The sequence below is a fragment of the Anas platyrhynchos genome, chromosome Z, assembly GCF_047663525.1.
Source record: "Anas platyrhynchos isolate ZD024472 breed Pekin duck chromosome Z, IASCAAS_PekinDuck_T2T, whole genome shotgun sequence".
NCBI classification, from domain to species: domain Eukaryota; kingdom Metazoa; phylum Chordata; class Aves; order Anseriformes; family Anatidae; genus Anas; species Anas platyrhynchos.
In genome coordinates, this window is record NC_092621.1 from 31572255 (window position 1) to 31596566 (window position 24312).

At 34.1% G+C, this 24312-nt stretch overlaps 1 protein-coding gene across 12 annotated transcripts in view; it reads right to left on the minus strand.

Moving 5' to 3' along the window:
• The window catches only part of PTPRD (protein tyrosine phosphatase receptor type D), a 397236-nt gene that overhangs the window by 58087 nt on the left and 314837 nt on the right, over nucleotides 1-24312 (minus strand). For 7 of the 12 annotated variants that reach the window (XM_072031734.1, XM_072031733.1, XM_072031739.1 and 4 more), the window contains 4 exons: nucleotides 22691-22810; nucleotides 20309-20406; nucleotides 10366-10489; nucleotides 505-680 (listed from right to left, as the gene is read on the minus strand). In XM_072031734.1, coding sequence (XP_071887835.1) covers nucleotides 505-680; nucleotides 10366-10489; nucleotides 20309-20406; nucleotides 22691-22810 — 518 coding nt within the window. The remainder of the gene's footprint in view (nucleotides 1-504; nucleotides 681-10365; nucleotides 10490-20308; nucleotides 20407-22690; nucleotides 22811-24312) is intronic. The other 5 variants (XM_072031736.1, XM_038171178.2, XM_038171162.2 and 2 more) reach the window with 1 other exon arrangement.

The window sequence follows — 24312 nt, forward strand, 5'->3', positions numbered from 1 at the left end:
TGCAGTTTTCCTTGCAGCCAGCATGTGATAAAATAATATTCTTATGTTTTTAAGCAAATCAAAATTGTCAATGATCTTAAGGAATATGTAATCTATACCATGCAGAAGTGAAAACTGAATGCTGTTGGCATACATTAACTTCACTATCACAATATACACTATATTATATATATTATTTATATAATATATATTTATATATTATCTATATATTATATAAACATATATAAATAATATTATATATAATAATATATATAAATAATAATATATATTATTTATATATAATATATATAAATATATTATTTATACATTATATCTATCTATATAAAATATATATTGTATTTTTGATTGAGTGTGGATCAAGAAATTTCGATTTTTTCAGAGGATTAAAAACTTCCAAAATAAGTAGTATGACTTTGTAATTTCACAGGTGAAACTAATATTTAAGCTAAGTGATTTCACAGGTAAAATAATATTAACTTTGCATTATTGACTTGCTTTCCTTACCCTGGATCTCTCCTCCAGTTTTGTCATCATGACGACAGTTGCACCCCGTTGTTCCCACATCATTCTCCAGAAGTCTCCAAAGGTTTCCGGCAATGCCCCTTGTGTTGCTATATACGCATTCTGCTTTCTATATCCATCTATGTAGTTGGCATTGATGTAGTCACTGCCTGGTATGCCTACAAAGAAAGATGAATGATTACACTGGGCAGCATTTCTGCACAGTCCTATTGTGCAAGAGCTAAAAATCCTGTCACACAGCTGGATCATGAATCTGAGCCTGCTGCATGCCATGTAGTACACGGATATTTGCAAGTGAGAGTATTGAGCTTCTGGAGCTTAGGGGTATGATGGCCTCTCTGGGAATATATATTCTTTGGAAACAAAGGAACCAGTTTGATAAGAAAGTAGAGAAGTCAGAAAATCTGTAGTAGAGGGAGAAAGCTGGTATTGAGAACAGAAGTATGCACAAGCTGATCTGACACTGCCTGTTGTCACCCACACACATGGAAAATCTCTGCCAGGGCCAGACAGGGCAGCCTCCCTGCAGACATCCTGAGTAGGTTTCATTTAACTGTCTTTTTGAGCTTGTTGCATTTATTTTAAACATAGGAGAAGGTTTAATGTTGTCAGATTATTAAAATTATTGTCACATGCATTTTTGCTTTTAAATGCGAAACTCAGAGCTCTATTTTAACAAAACTTAGCATGCAAGTTTAAGAAACTGGAATCTGCTGCACAGTGTCTGCATCAGATAAAGGCCTCCTCAAGCCTGAATAAAAATTAAATGTATGAAATGGAGGCAGAAGTCAAGACTTGTGGGCAAACTGAACCTACACTATCAATCACCTGAGACTCATGTACTTTAGGCTAGATTTAGATAGGGACTTTGAGTGTGTCAACTCAGCCTTTGGCAGGCAGGCTCTTGCTTATTTTGTCTGTGTGGCCACATGTGAATGTGATCCAGCTATAGCCTGGAAGGTATTTAAGTGAGGTTATGCCAATGCTGTGGCTGTATTGAGAACCTGGTCATAACACACTGCCTGCCAAAGTCAAGGAGGAAGTGCTGGCTGCAGTGAAGATCATGTTACTGGTCTGAACTAAAGACAGCAATGCCCACAGAAAGGAGTAAATAGGGACATACAGGTTTCTGTCCTGTTCCCACAGGATTCAGTGCTGCAGTGTCCACCTTTTGTCTCAGACTACGAACAAGTTGTCCAGCACCAGAGCTTTGGCATCACTGCTATTGTTTTAGATGATGACTTCAGGAAGAAAAGATATCCATGTGAGATCTATGGGCCAGTGAGATCCCCAAACAGTCTTTCCCACATTACTATAGTGTTGAACACAAGTGTTCCCAAGAAGAGTTTCATAGTACTTTCATAGAGTTTCATAGAGTTTCAAGAACTGTGCAACACAATAAAATGTTACGAAAGATATGTTAAAGTAATTAACAGAAGTTTCTTCTTTTTTTAACAACAATGAAGGGTTTATGTTTACACAGACAATGTACCACACCCAAGTCTCGTCACAGGTTCCATACACTGTTTCAAAAGGGAGTTGAGGTGATATAACCTTCTTAGCTTATGCTAAAGCTGTTAATATTTTCACTCTATGGAGGAACAGTTTTGAATTTCAGTTGGGTATGAACCACAATAAATTGCTAAATATGTTGAAAGGAATGTTTCCCAAGCTTTCTGTCATAAAATGAACATCCAAATCTATTGTGTTCTGTTATCTTCTGCTGGTGATCCCAGACCAGGAACTACTAAGGCTGCACACTCCTGTTTTTCCTGACAACCAGTAGCATGTATCTGAAAATAATTTCCAAAATAAAAAAATAAATCAAATAGGCAGTGGGCAGTAGCGATACCTCTTTAACACTTTTTATTTTTGTTTTTATTTTAAATAGAGTTTGAAGAGTTCTGCTTATTCTGCATAAGCCTATTTTTAAATTTAATTCCTTAGCAATGAGCAAACCCACTGATTAATCATGTTGCTAATAAAGAACCAATATTATTTTGAAATAATTAAGATTATGAGTCACTACAGAATAATTCTGGCCTAAAATTTGTCTTTATTGTCTTCATATTATTATTACCACACAAATAAAATTATAGAATTCACTGTTTTATACATCCGGTTTATATTTAAACACAAATTTTAATTTGATTTGACTTCTGTACCAGTAAAGCAAAAACCTGACAAAATGTTTTAGGCTAGTAGAGAGTTTGTAACCTCAGGGGCACAAGAGAGACAACAAATGGCACCCCTCAGGCAGGATGTATGGATGGACACAGGAAGACTGGCTGGCTATGATTAGAACTGATTGAAAGTATCTGGGAGAAAAAATGTAAAACCTTCAAAACCTGCATAGTGTATAGCTGAAAAGCACAATTTCCCTCTACAAAAGGAGTTGCTATTTAAAAGCTTCCCTCTTGTAAACTTGAAAGTTTTACACAACACTTCTTATTGTGAAAATTGGAATTAATGACTTAGAAGATACAACTGCTAGGCACAGTGCCATATTTTCTTCTCTTATCAAGATAATAAAACACTTTCGCACAAAACAGATGAGAAAGAAAAATGAAGCCAACAGGAGAAATCTACACCAACTGGGTATTATTACCAAAGGAACTGAGAAAGCTGGTAAAAAATGTTTTTTGCATAAATTAGAATTACATTATGAGGTCTGGTATCATACTTTGAAGCACATGTTATAAATAAAAGCCTGAGGAAAAATGAAAAAGAAAAACAACACTTTGGAAAGTGGTTAAATGATCTTCTGGGAAGGCTGTCCTCTAGAGCTGATACCTCACAACTCAGCATAAAAATTAAGCATAAGTTATTGTGCACTAAAGAATGATCTCCTGGAGATCCTGCAGATCCCCTTAGAAACTGGTGAGGGGGGGTCGTGATAGGACAAGGGATAATGGCTTTAAAGTAAAAAAGGGTAGATTTATATTAAATAGTAGGTAGATATTTTTATTTTTTATTTTTTTCTCAGAGGATGGTGAGGTACTGGAACTGGTTGCCCAGAGAAGCTGTGGATGCCCTGTCCCTCGAAGACCAGGCTGGATGGGACTTTGATCAACTTGGTCTATTGGGAGGTGTCCCTGCCAAGGCAGGGGGTTGGAATGAGATGACTCTTAAGGGTCCCTTCTGACCCAAACCATCCTACGATTCTATAATCTTTATAAATCTTAGCAGCCAATACTACTATGTAAAAAAAAAAAAATATCAGAATTTCTAAACTTGTTAATGCTGTTACATTTATTAATTTGCATTAAATTTATCAACACGTCATATTCAAATAATTTATAAATTGAATAAATTACAATTATTTAACAAGAATTTTAAGAAGCTAGTTTTCTGATTACGTCTTCCTTGATCACATATGCAAGCAAGAGATAATTGAAGTTAGCAATTACAGATACTTGCAAAGAGAATTTCCTTTCAGATAGGATTAAAATAGAAATTTACCTATTATTCTGCAAGAGGACACAAAATGCCTTGTATGTTTTTTAACCAGAAAAAAAAAAAGAAAGAAAAAAAAAGAAGAAAAAAAGTTTTATAAAGTAACTCAGTCCCATACTGCATGAAAATGATATGGCTGGGACATGGGACATGGACAGGAAAGCTTCTTCACCACAGGACCAGGACCTGAGTTACTGCTAGTTTCTTAACTAATTCACTTTCAGGAAGAAAATTAAGTACTTCTTCAACAATTTACACTCTGAAAATTTTTGTCACAGATTTCTCTCTAGCAGAAGATGAGACTACATAGGGTTATATCCCTACTGAAATCAAGAGATTTCTCAACACTCAGCTTCATTGTCTCTCTCACCCACAGGATCTATTAGGTATTTTCTTTGTTCCATTCCTTATCAACCCCATTTTTTTTTGTATAGAGCTTCTTCATCACTGTCCATATGCATGACCTCAGTTTCTTGTTCTGGGCTAAAATCCTTTCATATTCTGTAATATCATCTTGCCACTCCAACTTTCTGTCTCAAATTTTGCCATACCAATTTTTCTTTATCAACTATGTCCCTCCAAGGAAAACTGCCTTATAATAAGAGGTTTAATGAAGTGTGTGCAGTTTAAAAACAACATTTACCAAATCTAAACATCTGTAAATCTCTACACTGACCAAGTGGAAACAATTATCAAAGGAAGATAAATCTAAATATTAAGAGTCACTTTCTGGAATGACTTTTCTGGTCATAACATCGTTTTGAGCTGAGAAAGCTGAACGATTCTCTGTCAAGTCCAATAGTGCAAAAAAAATCACGTAAAACTAGTTTCACTGCACTGCAATGAAATCTTGCAAACCTTTGTTAGCTTCTATAGCTTGAAGGCAACATACAAAAAAAGCACCAAGGCAACTGCCATCATTACTTAAATTTGGGTGTAAGAATTAAGAGAGGTCAGTTATGTGAAAACATGGGTCAAGAAGGGGACAAAGCAACAAAATTCTGCCTTTACTAATATTGATATGAACCTTAACTAACACTACTGGCATCAGGGGAGTTTAAAGAAGATTTAGGATGGCATACCTGAAATGTTAATTTAAAGTAATCCAAGTATAACTTGACTTTTATAAGTTTCATTAAGGCAGATACATAGTTGCTGCATAAAAAAGTAAGCTACCAGATCATAATTCTACCGTAATTATTTTCTAGTAGCCTTTTCAACGATAGTGATAAATGACCAGAGTCTGCAATCTCTTTATTCTGCCAGACAGGAATAAAGCACAAGAGGGGATCAGATGAGTAGCTGAGCAGAAAGGGCATCTCATTTTCAAATATCTCAAGAGAACAAAGCAGTAGAGTTTTTACTGAGTAAGGGTGAATGAGCAATGAAACAATATTAAGCAATCCCACAAATAAAGTGAAAAGGATTAAAACAAACAAACAAACAAACAAAAAATCCAAAACACAGCAAATAAAAAAACACTCTATAGCTACTGATTTTTAGTGAGACTGTACTCACAAACCGAAATGACATTACATTTTGCTGCAGCATGCACAGGGACACATACCACAAGGCTAATAAAGTAGATCTCGGAATTACTCATTTGATTTCCTGAGGATGGTTATAATCTAAAATAGCTTTAATTAGACTTCACATTTTATTCATAAACTGAAATCAAATCATGAAATTATTTCAAGTGTTTACAAAGGCTAAGTACCAAACAGCCTTTCTATTTAAAACAAATTAAACCATAAACCTTTGTTTCTGTGCTGCTTCCCTTAGAGATGTGGTGTTAGTCATAAAAAGAGCATGAAGTAATAACATTAAATACTGTCATGCTTGTAAACAAGTTAGGAAAATGTAATGATGAACTGAAAATGCTGATCAAGCTGTACTATTGGTTTAGATCAATGACTGATGTTTTGACATGTCAGAGCAAAAACAAAGCTAGTAGATGCCAATAACAAATGTTTATGAAGAACTTTTTGCAATATGAAGTCTTTGTAGGCAAGGAGGTTACCAAAATCAAACGGTCTAAGTACAAATGTGTACTGCAAAACCTCACTGGAAAAACAGTAGCAGAGACCAGTGAAGGTATTTGCAATCATGAACAGCAGTAAAATGAAAACTTTGTAAAAAGAAATGCAGTATATAATATCCTAACATAATGTAAGGTAAAGAAAGAAAAGAGGAAGAAAGAGAAAAGCTATAGATTGCTGTATTGTGGATGAACTGTTAGGATTATTAGAATCTGGAAAAGAGGGAGAGGATGAAAGGGATATGGAATTTCAAAGTTAAATGTTAAATTACAGTAAGTTTTAGAAAGTATTGGTAAGTTTTGGAAAGCAGTATCAAAAAGTGATGGGCAGAATATGCAAAATTCACACAAAGAAAGGGACTGTGTAGAGGGCAGAAGAAAATTATTTGGAAAAAAAAAAAAAGGCAAAAAAATCTGGAAAATGTGACATATAGGGAATATATGGGAGCTATATATTAAGACAAGAGGAGAAACATGTAAGGTTAATGTTAAGATAGGGCAGAATGAAAATAAATGCATTGTTCAGTGCAGTTCCTCAGAGACACAGCATTTTGCCAGCACAATGGTCACAATCTATTGTGGTATCACTACCTTGCATGACAGTGCCAAGCAGATACCCAAAGTCATCATACTGTTTACAGCTGTCTGAAAGTTGGCTCAGTGATTCTCCAGCTCTTTAAGACTGAATAGCACTTAACCAATCTAAAAAAGTGGTCTTGTTGGACAGAAATAATCATTTATATGTCCAAATGATACACTAAGAGGGCCAGTTTCAATGTGAGTGCCCAGTAAATAGGTGCCAATTCTTCATCCTCTGTTCAAAAAAAAAGCCACTCAACATTTTGCTGAATACTTCGAGATGGACAGTCTGTGTATGTGTACAGAAGAAAGTCAGAATCGTGCCAAGCAGATTTCAAGAGAATCAAGAATGTCTCAATTTTTGTTGATAGATTATAACTATAACAGCTTAAGTTGGCCAGAATTATTATATAGCATAGGCCAGAATCATTGTACCTTTTATCATCGTATTACTTGTATCATTGTAGTTGAGATAGCCACCATGAACACTACTCTAAATTGATCTTTCTGTAGTCTATTGCCTCATTATTGCAATACTTTTGCTATTCTTAGGGCACTCTAGAATTGCAGAGATGAAGTGTCATAAAATTAATCTCAGCATTTAATTACATTTTGTTTGCAGAATATAATATAACTACAATATGAGAAAGTGTGAATAATTTGTATATTCCACAACTGTTCATGATCTTCCATTGACCAGAATGCTTTCTAAATCTAAAGAGCATGACCTACATACTCGATATTAATTTACTGATAAATGGCAATCAAATTAATAAAATTCTGTAGATTTTTTGCTTTTTGCTTTTTTTTTTTTTTTTTTTTTAGCCTTTGCATTATAGTCACACTCTTCTAGCTGTAGCAGAAGTTTAAAGCCACTACATTTCACATCAAACAAAACTTACATTGCTGAAATATGATGGACATTATTTACATTTATATTTTTTTCATGACTGTCATTATGTAAACCTATGCCACATACGGGAGACCTTTAGTCTTGGATGTCTCCTAAAAGAACTGACAAGCCTTTTTACAAGGCAGAAGGCTAAATTTTTATTTAATTATTTTTTTTTTTTTTGCAAAAAAAATGTATTTCTTCCTTTGAGGCTTTTTACAGATCTAGCTGTTTTAACTTGGTCTACTTCTCTTTTAATCTATAAATTCTGCCCTCAGATCCAGCTAGATGCATACAAGAAATTTCAGTATGTTCTTATGTTCTTTCATAATACTGTAAAATTTTACTTGCAAGTGACCCTCTTAGACACATCCAAAGATAGCACAACCCAAGAGATGGGATTTCCAGAATGTATGGGAACACAATTCTGAAAAAGAAAATTTTTCTTCAGGTGGAAATTCAAATTACCACAACTAATATGAGTTTTACTTCCAAAGGGATTCCTAAGGAAATAAAAATTAAAAGTGGTGAGTTTGCAATGTGTCTTGCAAAGTGAGCTAGTATGTGGTGGAACTCCTTGCTACAGGCAATTACAGGGGCCAAGAAGATAGGGACACAAAGAAAGGATGGAACATTTCCATGTGTAACGAATTATAAAAGGTACCAAAATAAATACTTTGAAAGAGTTACTAATACTTGTGTTTCAGGACATAGACAACCTTTAACAACTTGGTATTATCAATGGGTGGAAGGCTATAATGTATTTCTTTGTTTAAGGTATTAAAGTATTAGAGTGTTAGAAATGTTAATGTCATCATGGTATTGCTTTCTTATAAAAATAAGCAAACATTACACTTTAAATGTTTGTTGTGTCTGCTCATTATAAATATATTCAGCCCCTTCCTACAGGTAAAGTTAAGATTTTTTTAAAAATGTTTTTACTACTTATTATTTTTAAAAAGTAGTCCAATATACTGCATAATTTGATACCTTTGATTACTTTGATCAGTGGTTTCTGTTTTGCCTCTTTATTTTTCTTCTTATTCTCAGAATAGGTTTGTTTTCTTTCAGGGAGCCAAATTTAATGAGTCACTTACATGAAGGAGAACATGGCAGACCTTTCTAAGCACAGATGTCTGACTTGCTTATAAATTAGCAAATACATTTATTTGCAATTAAACTTTTTTGTCTGTTACACATCTCTTTGTCCAATCAAAATCCTGTGGCAATCTTGAGTCTTCAATGAACATACTTATTTCTGAGTTAAACATTTTGTTCCAAAGATCTTTATGTAACAATGAAGAATGGCTGTCCAAATGCTGCGTTTTCCATACTGTATATCTAGGTGTTTTTATTTGTTTATTTGTTTGTTTGTGTACCAGTGACACTGAAAGATATATTTTTCTTTAATTGCATAAAATATAACGCTAATCAAGGCACACTGGCCTCTGTGTTGAGACATAGTTCTATCAGGAGGCAGCAGAGCTCTATATAGATATACAAAGCAATGCAGAAGAAGCAAAATATGCTAACTGACATTAAAAAAAATGGCAGTGCCATTTCAATACAGTTGTATGAGCTTCAGAGGTGGAAAAAAATGTAAGCAGATTATCAGACACAAATTCTTCAAGGCAATCATTTAATTTTCTAATACATTTGAAAAGCTCTTATCTGTATAATCAAAGCCCACAACATGCAGCTGCAGTAAATAAAGGAAATATCTAAACCTCAATCAGTATGAGTGCCTTTTTTTTTTTTTTTTTTTTTCGCCAAACTGCTGTTAATAAAATTGATGGCACCTATAATATTTTCCCTCCTGACCTATGTCTTCAGGTCAGCCAAATGTAAGAAACTGTTTATAACTTTAAATCAAAATACCCTGCAGTTTAACTAGTAGCACGTTAGGATTAACATAATTATGACTCTGAATACAGTTCCCTGGATCTTATATATCATATGCAAGCTTTGTCACAGACAGTAAAGGAAATTTTAATTTTATTTTTATTTTTACTTTACTCATTTCACTTAAATATATAAACTTCTGGCCATCATTAATACCCGTCTGTCAACACTATGGAATAAACTGAAAATCCACTTTAACCTGGGAAGCAGCTTAATAATAAGGCAGAACTGGCAAGAGAAGAAATCCTGGGTGAAATCCAGTGATTCCTGTTGCTTTAGCAGACACAATAACCAAGTAAAACAGACACAATAACCAAGGCTCTTCATTTTAGATGTTTAAGTCAAAACTCTTAAAATTTCAGTTTTCTGGAGACCTTTGTGTCAGAAAAAGATATAATAAAAAACTGTCATAATACCCCTCTGCCAATCTTTTGGTAGCAAAATACTGAGGTTTCAATAATGTCTGTGTGTGTGTATTTCGTTCAGTATTCAGATAGTAAATTAAACAGAAAAAAAAAAAAAAAAAAAAAAAGAGGGAGAAGCTTTTATTAAGGGTTATCCAAATTTTACCCAAGAACACAAAATTGAACAGATTTTTTCCTAGATTAAGGATTTGGCAACCAGAACTCAATAACCAGATATGTCAATAATGTTATTGCTAGACTTTAATTCATGCACAGTGGTTGCTGTATTTGTTCTCCAGAACTATTGTAAATAAACAGCAATGACAATTTACTTTAAGTAATAACTTGTCGTACATGCAGAGACCTGACACATTTGGTGCTAGATGTGACCCTGTGTCAATTTCAGTGCAATTTCATAATGAATTACTGAGAATGAAAATCAGAAAAGAACTGTCATTACAGGAATTTACGGGAAGCAATTTAACACTTTATATTCCTATGCAAAGATATCAGGAGCTAGTATTACAATAGATTTTGGAATTTATTTAATTTAATTTTAAAGGTCTCCTTACCTTCTATTGCAGAGAGTAGAACACGAGAATGGTCATATGCAATTACATTCGCATATCTATTCTTTGGTTTGTTTACTTCCAGGTTAGAGTGTTCCCATGTAAACTGCTGACCAGGATCAATAGACTTCAAAAGAGAAACAGAAGAAAAGAAGATTGAAAATTTTAGCTGAGCACTACATACATTTATAAAGGTTACAAAACATATGCTCCTATGCAAAACATATTTATTATGCAAATATTTAGCATTTGAGAGAAAACTGACTTTGGGATGCTTTGCAACATATTATATAGTATTTTAAACTAAATCAAGCATTCATTTTTTATGTATCTGAATTTCCAATCAACTTTTTCAAATTTGAGGTAATTGCCTTCTCTTCAGAAAGGCAAGGGTATGCTATCCCTCATTTTTTCTTTTCATTCCATTCAGTTTTGCAAATGCATACTTATATAACAGAGAATGGGGGAAAGAAAAAAAAAAAAGTCAGAAATCTTAAAAACTCTGGGAAGAAGGAGGATAGATATTCTTTGTTTTCTTGCTCTATTACTAAGTCCACGTGTTCAAACAATTCAGTGTTCCGTTTACTAAATAAACTCCAAATGTTCTTGATGAAGTTTTCCAGAAGAAAAATAATGTTGTTTCTGTCTATTTATTTATTTATTTATTTTTAATTTTGGTGCCAGACCAACACATGATACCAGTGTTGCTCAGGGAAACAGGGAAAATATAATGACTGTTGATTTTTGTTTTCTTGACTCACCGATAAGTGAGAAATGTAGATAAATTTAGGAAATTTTAATGACCTCTTATTTACACACTCAATGGTCCTAGAATCACTGTTTATTTCCTGCTTCTTTTATGCTCCAAAATGCAGTTAATGTACTGAAATTTGTCCTTCATGCTTCACTTGTAAAAGAACTCCAGGTCTATTGTTTCCACCATGGCTGACATATACATACAGAGTAAATGGCAGATGGTACCTGCTTATGCCCACTCTGGTACTGTCTGTATGAAAGGCCACACAACACTGAGAAGTAATGATGAATAACACATTATTTCACTTTCCCTTTCTGTAATAGTAAAGTCCTTAGATGTGTTTTAGCAACATATATACACAGCTCATGTCTTTTGCTTACTCCTGGCAACAATTGGCAGTTCCCTCTGATGATTTGCTCTAAATTGTAAAAAGGAACTTTTTACAGAAAATACAAGAAGATTTGCCTAGATGGCTCTCTTCACCAATGGTGAAGAGACCTGGTGGGTCACTTTCCACCAGCAGGCCAGCAAACAAGCACAGGTCAGAAGCTCCATACTACTACTACATGGTCAAGCCATTACTTTTGCGATTCTGTGATTTTGTATCACTTACACTGAGTTGTCCCAGGTTCTGTTACAACAACTCCAAGTATATTTTATATTAACATAAATTAAAAACATAACCTGTAATCTGTTACAGTAGGTAATGAGACAATGGACATGGGGTAAATTAATTTATGTGATCTGCTAGTATTTATTCCTTAGATTAATAATTAATACTTGTCTATCCACAAAACTGCTCAATTCTTATGCATCTTTATGTATCTTAAACTTTATTTTACTAATCTTCAGGATATTACTTTGCTTCTTCCTTGAGATTATTCTAAAAAAAAAATCATTTTCCTTGGGTTCCTGATATAGGTCTTAGAATAGCTGAGCATTTCTGTTTAGGAAACCAAGGCTCAGTATCTTATCATATCTACTAAAACCCTAGACTCAATTAACTTTTGTAACATTTCACTAGTTAATTTTCCTGAATTTTGTTTTGGTTTATTACAGTACTCTGGAGCTGGACCTGGATGAGCTCTCCTTTGTAACTTGACTGAGATTGACTGAGAAGCTTGTGATGGTTCAGATTCTCACTTCATTTTCATGTACTGCCTCACCTGAGCAGAGTGTGAGGCAGCTTCTCCATCAAGAGACACTGGATGGAAAAAATTAGACTTTTTAGAGGAACAATGAAGAAACTAACAGTTTGGGATCATGATGGGTACCATACAAAATTTACTTGTGGTTTTGATAGGATTCACTTGAATTGTACTGCTATTACTAGCAGTTATTACTGGTGTTACTAACAATTTAAAATGAATTATTATTATTATTATTATTATTATTATTATTATTATTATTATTATTATTATTATTATTATTATTATTATTATTATTATTTTAACTCTCAATGAATCTGATTTCTTCTCATTTCCACATATTTTTTTTTTCACCTAAAAGTTTATTTAGAAAAACAAACAAACAAACAATATTTGGGTTCATGATCTTACCAACTTGTGTGACTATGCTTAACATATCTTAAGCACTGTATTGAGACTTTTACAAAGCTATCATATTTATATAGTGATTCTTTTCAGAAAGAATTTTCCTTTTTTCCTTTTTGAGTGAATAGAGGTGAATATGAAAACTTGTGCAGGATGTCTGCTAGACAAATTTTCAGTATTGTAGAAAGTGGTATGCATTTAGCTCAGAGTTCTAGTAACAATGCAGAACGTAATCACTATAATTTCAAAATAAATTAAAGATGCTCACAGTATTTTAAAAGCATTATACTATAAATAATTTATCAAATAAAAGCAATTATTGACCATGAATAAAACACATCTACACTAACCATGAATATCTATTTGTGAGGTATACATGTATAATTAAATCTTAACTTAAACTGTTCTGTATTCTTCTTCCTCTTTTCATTCCTTAATATATAAGAAATATGTAAGAAAAAAATCAATCAGCAGCTTTCTGTCAGTTATTTGTACAAGTAGATGATGATGTATTCATCATGGCAGCATACTATACTTCTAGTATGAACACTCTTTGTGTGATACATGGCCAGATCATTTAATTCAGTGATTAATATTTTGTCCTGCATAAAGACTTAGTTAAAAAAAGTAACATCAAAACTGGGCAAACAGGCCTGAACTTCATCTTTCCTCCTTTTCCCATCAATCTGAACCACTTAGTGGCCTAACTACCCTCCCATAAAGCTCTGTTTTGGCAAAAGAAAGTCAATCTATATTTCCTCAGACTTAATAGCTACACTGGAACAAAGAGTAGAGTGGTATTGGCAGACACATTTCAGAAGTGTGAAAGACCAATAACTCATGAATAACAAGTCTGTACTAACAGTTTTAATGAGTGCTTTAATGGTTTAATGGATGGCACTTTAATAGGATTTCTAGTATATTCATTCTGAAAGCTTGTCTTCAATAAAGCTGTCATTAACAAAGAACTGGATTTCTTCATAATGTAACCATGGAGTATGGTTCTTTGTGCAAAAGAAATAACGTTATCCATAATACTGTTATTACCCTCCCATGCTTTGACTAATCTTTCAGCTATTGTGTTCTAAATGGTTGGCTGCTGGGGGAAAAAAAAAAAATCTGACTTGGAAAATACTTGAGAAATATGTACGGGTATGATGTATCATCCACAGAATAGTTCTTTGACTATGAACCATGGTAACAACAAAGTGTTTTTGAAAGAATTCTAAACAACTCCCCCAACCAGTGTCTGTACTTGCTTACAGTGAGGATTTCCTTTAGGCTACTTAAACTAGAGGCAAATGTTGCTTGCTGTCACTTTGAGTCTCCCAGGAGTATATCCTGGTGCAGTACTGGGAAAGGGATGAGAATGACAAAATGCCAAACTTTCTGGCATAAACTGGCTGCCATGGAACAATGTTCTACTATGGGTTGCTAAACCACCAAATGAAGGGGGTTGGACAGTGTTAGTTACTGTGGAGGTTTCACAGATTTGGAAGGAAAAGAAAGCATGATACATAGCACTGCAGGTGCTATGCTTGAGGCCCAGATTAGGTCTTCAAAAAGCACAGTGTCACAGAGAAATCTAAGACTAGCAGGAACAAGAATGAAAAACACAAATGTAAGAGGATGTCAATGCAGATAGACTCTGAAGAATTGGAGAAAGTAGTCAACTACCCATAAAAATGATCAGTTTGACCCTCTTTTACCAATGTCAGTGACTGTGCTAAGAATTTCATATTGTAGCTAATGAATCTATAATAATATATTTTTCCATTATGCAGGAAACTTGATAATAGAATGAGAATTACATACTGTATTACCAAAACATAAATGTTAAATGTATGAACATTAATAGACCATTATGGCAACTTGCCAGTTGAATCACATTTTCTTTCTAAGGCAGAGTTTTTCACATGATACTGTATAGGCTGGCATTCCCAAGTCATATGAGGGAGAAACACACTTATTATTTTATTTTTTTTTTTATGAGTAAATCTTTTTTGTTTGTTTGTTTGTTTTTGTTTTATTTTGAACTCAAATATGAGGTCACATCTTGGTTCTAGAAATTGAGTTGGAAATACACGAGTGATTTCTTGTTGACTCTCAAATGAAAGTGACCCAACTGTTCAAGATCAGATAGAAATACAGCTAAAGCTTTTGCCAGATTCTCAAGAACAAAGACATTTCCTCTTCAATACCAAGCTAATAATTCTGTAACCAAATGAGATCGCATAAACCTGATTCCAGTGGGATCAGAGAATGTGTATTTGTTTACTATTAAAGCATACTTAAGTAGAAAAACACTCATTATTTGAAATTTTTTTCATTTTGAAGGACAGTATTTTACATAAAAAGCTTTAGAAAATGGATTTTTTTAATAACTTGTTTTGCATTTTTTTCGTCTCCCATTTTAAGAGCAATCTGTTTATATCACACATGTAATTAAAATCCTTTGTCTGTAGAAATACCTATGTGCTGAAAACAATGGGTTATTCTTCTCTTCAGGTGGGAAATAATACCAGGAGCAGAAGAGGAATGAAAGACCTAGCTTAGTTTAAATATTTCTCTGATTAATACATCCTCTTTTTCTGTTTTGATATAGCATATAAAGCAATTTAACATTAAATGTTTTACCACTCTCAGGAAATGCTGGTGCTGTTTTAAAATTTTAATATACTTTAAAACACTCTCAACATTTTTATTTGTGTATGTGTGAAAGAAGTAAGGATACTTGTTTTGTGCAGCATGGCACGACTATAAGAATTGCTACCAAAATGTCTAGAAATATCCATAATTGCCACCAGAAGCATCTATCTTAAAGGCCTTTTCCACTGATTTCTCCATTTCCTCCAGAAACTCCCTAAGATATTGCAATAGTCTGAAAACAACACAAAAACACAAAACTCCAATTTGCTTACAATGACCCGATATACTACATTCTTGAATGATTTTTCTTGGTATAAGGAATGGACCATCTTTCTCTGCCTATTGTATTTTCAGTTGAGCAAAATAAAAGTGACATTTATTGCAGTTATTTGGCTTTTTATACAATCTCCATGGAATTCCTTTTCAAAATAGCATTCCAAAATCTAACATCCTAGTATGCTAACACTGCCATTCTTGTATCTGAATATTCTTTTAACTACATAAGCATAAGTAAATTATATTATTCAGAAGAGGCATACACAGCACCAAGTAAGGACGTAATACTCTACTATTAATCTTAACTATTGACATTTCGGATTCTGGCATTATGTCTGTGAAATTTTCAGTCTTAAATATCTGACTCGCTCAGACACGACCATAGTTGGAAATAAGCAGCAAATAACCTTTGTGAATAGCATATGCATTATTAATAGGAAGACAAACAATTTTTCATTGTTCACTGACTACACTAATAGTTTCTCAGTAAATGGAGCACAACCTATGAAAGTAAAGTTACAGAATACCAATAAATGTTGTTGATAACATTAGAAAAGAGGAAGATAATGTAAAGAAAAATAAGTTTTATTTATTTATTTTTATGTATTTAATGAGAAGGAATTTGCATGAGTCAGTATTATCTGCAATGATATGGCAGTTAAGTGCAGCTGTTTCTTTGATACGGATTCATTCAGCAGGTTATTTGTTATTCATGGATTTGTAAAGTGTTTTATATTAATAAGCTTTATATTTGCTTCCTTTATATAAAATGTACTGTGTTTTAGTGTCCAGTGCTTATCCTGTTGCAGTGTAAATTACAAAAAGATAAACCTACCACATTCAGTACATTGTCTTCTCATCACAGATCCTACCCACTGATACTGAAAAGCTACAATGAAACTTTAAATGGCATGGCAGTGTGGAGCAGAGTCAAAATACATTTTTCTTCATTTTTCACAATTCTCAGTGTTAAATACTGGCTGTAATTTATCCCGATGTAGAAAACAGTACAATAATATACAATTTCTCATAATATTGGTTAACCAGCATACACACACACATATACTCTAAATCATACAATAATACAAAGAGTCCAACATGGCAATTTTTCTGTTACAATGTTCAGTTTACAACGTTTAGGAAAAAGCAGTCTGAGATCCTGCAGAGCCCATGTTACCTCTCTTGGGTTTTGTAGGTCTGTGCTCCACACAGTGGTGCTGGTGTAACCTGAGTTTAGATTCTGCTCATTAAAGGTAATGGTCTGGCTGCAGCTACCGTCACGGAACTTCAGAAACTGTGAGACATAGGGTACTACACCCCCACCCCCACCAAAAATAAAAAATAAAAATAAATAAATATATATACATAAATTTGAAAGTTTGAATCTACTTCCTTAAGTGTATAAAGGAATGATCCCAGATAATAAATATGAAAGTATTTTATGCAAGACCCAGCTTTGGAGGAGGAATAGAGTTTCTGTTCTGTGTGACAGAAGGAAATTACTGATGTATCTTGTATATTGCATAAAATAGGAAGTATCTTAATATTCTGATTCAGTCTATCTCCATGACTATTTTTTATTGTTAAACTCTAAAGCCTAAGTTAAGAAGGAGATATGATATAAAGATCAGTTTCTTATGAATAAAGTTTCTGCTTAGCAGCTGTCAAGTCCATATGGAGACTTACATTGCATTAAAATCCCACTGAAACTGCTCAAACTGGAAAAAAGCTTTATAATAATCAGTGAGGTTGAGAGCCATGTCTTTAAATTAAGGAATACAAAAGAAATATGTGACATAAAGGATATGCTGTGGTAGCAAGGTAAACTAACATTTTGTTAAGGCTAGGACATTGCAAGGTAACACCAATTAAAGACATATTATAGAAAAAATATTTTTAAATAGAAATGAACTTTATTGAGAAGAGGATATAGCACTAACTATGCTAAAATTACAAAACCACATTATCCAACAGGTTAATTATAAGCTTATTTAAATCTTATAATAGTCATAGTCTTTACGGCTTCGCCTCTGTTATCCCATGAGTCTGATATTCAAGGTATTAGAAAAAGTATCAGAAAAATTATCACAAAAGTGTAAAGGCAGATGTCTGCTGTTCTCATCAAATTCCCTTTTTAAGTAGGAGGATCCCTGAATGATACACTGTGAAACAGTTTCTGAAGATCTGTAGAAGTAGAAGCTACTCCCATTAATGACATCAAAGCTTCCAAGGGGAGGGACGGGGAGGAGCAGAGAGAAGAGGAGAAAGCTTTTGCGAAGCTTTGTCAGATAAATGGAGACAAGTGAGTTCAGTATGGGATTGTATGAAGAAATCAATCCTGTCTCCTCTCATGACCTAGATCTCTAAAGAAGGCCTCTTCACCTTCCCTGAAAGGGTACAAGGAAGTTAGGGAATTTCATTGGAAAATGAGGACAGAGGGGAAGCAGAGGAGATCATATGTAGACATGTGCCTTCTCAGAAACAGTTTTTTGTTGTTTCTGGTGAAAGTAGTGAAGATAGGTTGTTTTTTGTCTGTCTGAAGACAAAGCAGGAACAGGCTGGAAAGGTATAAGGCAGAAGAAGATGTGTGGAGAAAAACAAACTTGCATGCAATTTTTATCAGAAATTCTTGGCAAAGGGAAGAGGATGCAACAAGACCAAGAATGGAACAGAAGCAAATGTACAAATGCTTCTGAAAGGCTGAAGAGGGTGTATATAATGTGTAAGATGAATCTGAGCTGTGGCACAAGTAATTCTTTCTAAGTGGCACCTGAAGTAAGATGTGGAAAAAAATAATAATTAAAACATTAAAAAACAAAACAAAACAAAACAGAAATTCTACAAGCTGGATGAGAAGTGAGTGTTCATCAGGAACCTGTACATGTATATTTTATTTTATGATATCACAAAGTTGCCACAATAGTCATGGTACACAATCAGTCTATTTTAGAATTTCATCAATGCGATGCAAGAAATTCCATTAAAAAAAAAAAAAAGTGTAAAGAAAAAAGGGCATTGCATATTTATATATATTTAAAAAACAAAAACAACAACAAAAATCACCTACAAAAAATGTTTGTTTCCTCAAATGGGAGTTAAATGAAATACTTTATTATTATTGACAGAAGTCAATGTTTTCCTACTACACATTGTATCCTTGCCTTTAACTCCTGATGATGAAAAATCTTTTTTTCCTTCTGTGCCACCAGTTCAAACTTAATCTGAAGTGACAATAACTGAATTGTTACTGTCTGTACCCATCATTGCCTGGAAATCTGACAGTTGCTTTTAAGGGACATCATCAGTGAGGAAAGACAAGGTCCCAATCCTCAACCACAGATGTTCCCACCATCTCCCTTGTGCTAGCACTAGAGCTCATGCAGCCATGTGGTTAGCTCATTCAGGGAATTGATCCAACTAAAAACAGCAAAGAAAAATAAAACAATTAGTTCTCAGCTAAATCTATTTCCTGAGATAATCCTTGAACAGCTGCACATACACTAGTGCCAGGCCCAAGGGATGTTGATGCCACCACTTTCCAGGCCAACCCATTCCAATGCCTAACCACCCTTTCTGAGAAGAAATGACTCCTAACTTCTAACCTAAACCTCCCCTGCTGCAACTTGAGGCCATTCCTGCTGGTTACCGGTGAGAAGAGACCTCTTATCACTAGTTACCTGTAAGAAGCCAATCCTCAGCTCCCCATATATTTTTCTCATGTATTTGTAGAGAGCAATAAGGTGTCCCCTGAGACTCCTCTTCAAGGTGCATTGTATATTTTAATGGAAACTATACTCCATTATACAACAGGTAATGGCATTTTTTATTAAATGGAATTTCCTACACAGTTGTTCCAATTAATTTGCCTATAGTACAACAAGAATTTATTGTAAAATTTATACCAAATATTAGCATTTTTATGGTGAATACTGTTGCATTAATTTCCCTAATTCGTTATTATAGAAAGTATTACAGTCTTCATACTTAAGAATACATTTACATGCAGAAATGTGAAAAGATATTCCTTTTTTTGTGTGTGTGTGTGTAATTGCAACAGTAAACAGCAATCCTGAGATTCTTGAAAGAAATTTCATGCAATAGACTATAAAGAAAATAGTGATCTCTCTGGGAGCCATTAATCATTGGATAATGGACAGGACAGCCCATAGCTGCTCTGAAGAAACATGATTTTCCTAATCATCCAGTGTATATTTTGTCCATAGATTTTTGACATGATAAGCCTTATTGGCCTTATTGGTGTTGAAGAACCTGTTAGGGATCTGTTTAATGGATAGCTCTCCAAGTTCCTTTAGCAACAAATTATTGACATAAGAAGCTATCGCTCTCCATATTAACAATGCCTGTCCTGGGAGGTGTACGTCCTAGATTACTGACAATATGGCTTGTAAATGATCTGTTCCTTCTGTACAGAGCACCATTCACAGATTATCAATGTAGTATTATTGGCAGGACACTGCTTCAAACATGTGCACATGGAATCTGTTTGACACAGATCCTTATAAAAAGAACACATTGTTAGAAGCAAAGGAGCAACTTCAAAGTCATTCTTCTACACAAAGGACATATTTTAACATGGTTTAGCATATAAAGATGGCACCACCAGGGTGGATACATACCAGCAGTAAGTCTAGAGAAATAGTAAGCATGACATTTTTGATAATTTAAGTGATAAGAAAATGGGGTAAATTACCTCATACTCCTGTGAGAACTTCAAATTGTCATTTGCTTTTAGTCTTTCAATGTTATCTGCAAGTTCCAAGATAGGTATTGGAGGGTGACTGGCCATACCTGTTGTACAGGAAAGAAGAACCAAATTTAAAATAAGCTACATTGATAGCATCATAGTAAAATTTATAAAATGTAGTAGTTAGAATGGCTAGAAATGTATAAGTAGTAAAGATGTCAAATGTAAGAGAAGCAGGCAAATAGTTTGGTTACTCAAAGCACGACATGCTCTGGATAAATGAGCTCTGAAGCCAAATTAAAACAAGTCACCAAGCATATTCCCAAAGCTAACAATCCTAGTGTAAAGGAAAGAGTTACCCTGAGATGAGACAATGAGGTTAGGTAGGCATGGAAAAATGAGACAGTTAGACCTGATGTCGACCTCTGCTTTGAGTAATGACTCTTAATGTCATTTCAAACTTCTTCTGCTGGACTGTATGAAATGGAAACTGCATTGAATTAGATGAAGAAAGGTGAGCTGAGAAACAGACATTGAAAAGCCCTAAAGGGGAAAGAACAGTATTTTGACAGAAAGCAAAGTGACTTATGCATAATCAAGAAAAACGAACTTGAAGAATGAAGGTTACCAAGGTAACCGGAGACACCTGAACCTGCAAAGGAAATGGTAAAAAAAAAAAGGAAAAAGAAAAAAAAATAAATCAGAAAACTAACGAGAAAGGAAAGGAAAGGAAAGGAAAGGAAAGGAAAGGAAAGGAAAGGAAAGGAAAGGAAAGGAAAGGAAAGGAAAGGAAAGGAAAGGAAAGGAAAGGAAAGGAAAGGAAAGGAAAGGAAAGGAAAGGAAAGGAAAGGAAAGGAAAGGAAAGGAAAGGAAAGGAAAGGAAAGGAAAGGAAAGGAAAGGAAAGGAAAGGAAAGGAAAGGAAAGGAAAGGAAAGGAAAGGAAAGGAAAGGAAAGGAAAGGAAAGGAAAGGAAAGGAAAGGAAAGGATCGCTTGAGAATTAATAACAATGTATCAAGGTCTAGAAGACTGACTACACATTCTGACTAAATTAGAAATACTTAAATATTTTATGAAATTTTGAGGTGACTGACATTCACATGCAACTATGAATGACTAGAATTACATGCACCATTGCTTTTAGACAACAGTCACTCAAGAGAAGATCGAACATCAGACAATTATAGCTTCAAAAATGTTTTCACTAGTAGCAGATTGTAGAAGCAGGGGTTGTACGGTTTGGTTGGACGCACATACTGACTGCACTAGTACCTTAAAACATGTTTAATCTAAAACCCCATTTATCAACCCCCAAAAGTACCTACAATCTACTTCAGGTGTAAACATCTTTGTCTACTGATGAAGATAATAAGTGGAAAAGAAGAGTAAGAGCTGGGAATCAGAGATAGAAAGGGGTGAGGAAAGGAATATAGGGACAGCAAGGCAAAAGAAAGACAGAAGAGATGTGGGGCCGACTAGCACAATTTGCCAGCTGAATATTTGCCAGGCAAGATTTTGTGAACATCATTGTTTCAGTCTGTCTCCATGACCCTTCTCCAAACTGCTTACATTTTCCTCTTCATCCTTAAATGAAGTGAGTTTTCAATTGTTTCAGGGAAGAAATCAGAGCTGGCTAGAAAAATTAAGCTAGTGAACCCCCAAATCTCTTGAAATTGAAAAAGAAAAACAGTGATGACTCAAGGGGGCTCAAGCTGGAAGCCATGTTGCACAATGCTGTTTGTTTTGTCACCGTGAATTTCAAGAGCATGCCTAAGACAATTAACTTGCATTTCCTATAAAGTAGCTGAAAATGACCATGTGGTTACAACACAGTCACCCTATAGAATGTTTTTCCTTCCTTTCCTTTTTTTTTTTCCTAATTCTACTTTTTTTTTTTTTTTTTTGACATTTCAGGCATCATGTTAATAATATCCAGCAGTGCTGTTCCTAATTCATCTGACCCTATAAATATATATTTACATATTACATCTGTGATACATAGTACATCTGTGATGGTGAGACAGTATGTAGACATTAAAGCAAATTGCCAGTCAACTAACAAAACAGAATGTTCATATATAATAGCAAGATTTATTAGAATTTCAATTAGTAAATTAGTCTATAATACTTGATTTACTTGAATCAGTTCTAGTTGTCTCCCATTTTATTAGAAATTTTGCTTAAAATAAATTGGCTATTCTCATAATAAGAGCGTGGGTAACGGTCATCTAAAAATTAAACTGTTTGATCCAGATCAAGCACCCCCATGGAAAATATGTGAGTGAAAAGGCACAAGAGAACTCTAAATTGATCCAGAAATGGAGGTGGACTGATGCACATCTAAAACAGTGCTTGAACAGAGAAAATAATAGAGACAAAGATGTTTAGACCTTTTCGAGCGAATCGTGGGAGAGAGTTATTATCATATAAGGACTGAGTGGTAGTTTGGCTAGAGAGGGAGGACACAGAGCCAATCAGGGAGGCGTAGGGGACTGAATTACTGCTCAAAGCTGTAAAAAGTAAAAGCCAATTGGAAATGGGAAACAAATTAGTAACAGCAGTAGATCACCATAATCAATCAATCAATCTCGTACATACAGGCACTTCAGACATGCACAAAACAGTCTGGAAACTAAACTAAAATGTCTAATGGTCCAATTACCCTACTGTAAACACAAAGGACATAAAACCAAAGAAAATGAGAATTGCTGTATACATGATGAACCTGACTAAATCACCAGCAGCATAAGAACAAATCCCAACAATTTGTTTACTGTGAAGGATATTTATTTTTTGAAAAAGATGCTGACCACCCAGTCTTTTTGAAACTATTTTAATCAATTGTTTTTGTCACCATCAACTGACATTCCTAAAGGGACATTTCATATTAAACATTTTGTGCAAAATGAAACTTGACATAAATAAGAAGAAGAAAAAAAAAACAAAAAAAACTACTTACAACTTCTGAAATTGCCAATTTTTGGCTACATATAACCTCTTTTCTCTAGGATTTATCTTAGAAACTTACATTTGAACACTTGTGAACTTTTCTCAAATCATATGTAAAGTGTGCTCTACTGAGATGGTACTCATTAGATACTTTTTTATGAACTGCTGGAGGACTTTTATTATGTAATCAGTCTACAAAATATAACAATCATCATAGCAGAATATGCTACGTATGAATATGTTAAGACCTCATCCTATCTCTTCATTCAGCACGAAGCTCCTGCTGAATTTGGTATCAGTTGCATGTGAACAACAGATGTAGAACTTGACTCAAAACCAAAAACAAACAAACAAATAAACAAAAAAAAACAAGAACAAAAGCACAGGTGTAGAACTTGACTCAAAGCAAACAAACAAACAAAAATTAACAACAGCAACAAAAGTACAGGTAAACACACTTATTTTTGTCATTACATATAACAAAATGCACTTATTTGCAGACACACTTTGACATTAATCAATGTATGCTATGAAAACTGTAAAAAATAAGACAAAATAGAGCTCAATTAGAACAGATCTTCTGACATGCTAGTAAATCAAAAGAAACAGCATGACAAATGCATGCTTTAAATCTTGCCTTCAAGTAAGAAAGACAAAAACACTGAAAAATCAAACAGGAGAAAAACAAAATAGAACAAACAAAAACAAAAACAAAAACCATGCTGTACATGCAAAGGGAAGCTGAAATTGTATTCATAATGTGTTTTTGTTTTTGTTTTTTCTTTTTTTCCCCCTAGATTTGGCAGAAGAGTGTCAAATGTAAATAATCTTATCCAGCCTAGCATTAAACCATAAAATTAAAATGCATTACAGTGTAGAAATATTTTCTGGCTAATTCAGAACTAAAGAACTTGGGATGCCATATGTGCCACAAATTCAATGTGTAACTAAGAAAGTAAGGTCAGAATTTACCTGCATACTTTATCCAGGCTTTAAATCTGCCAAGTTTTCTCCTGTACCCCACTGAAACAAGTGGGTGTTTTGGCCTTGTCATTAGTCATTT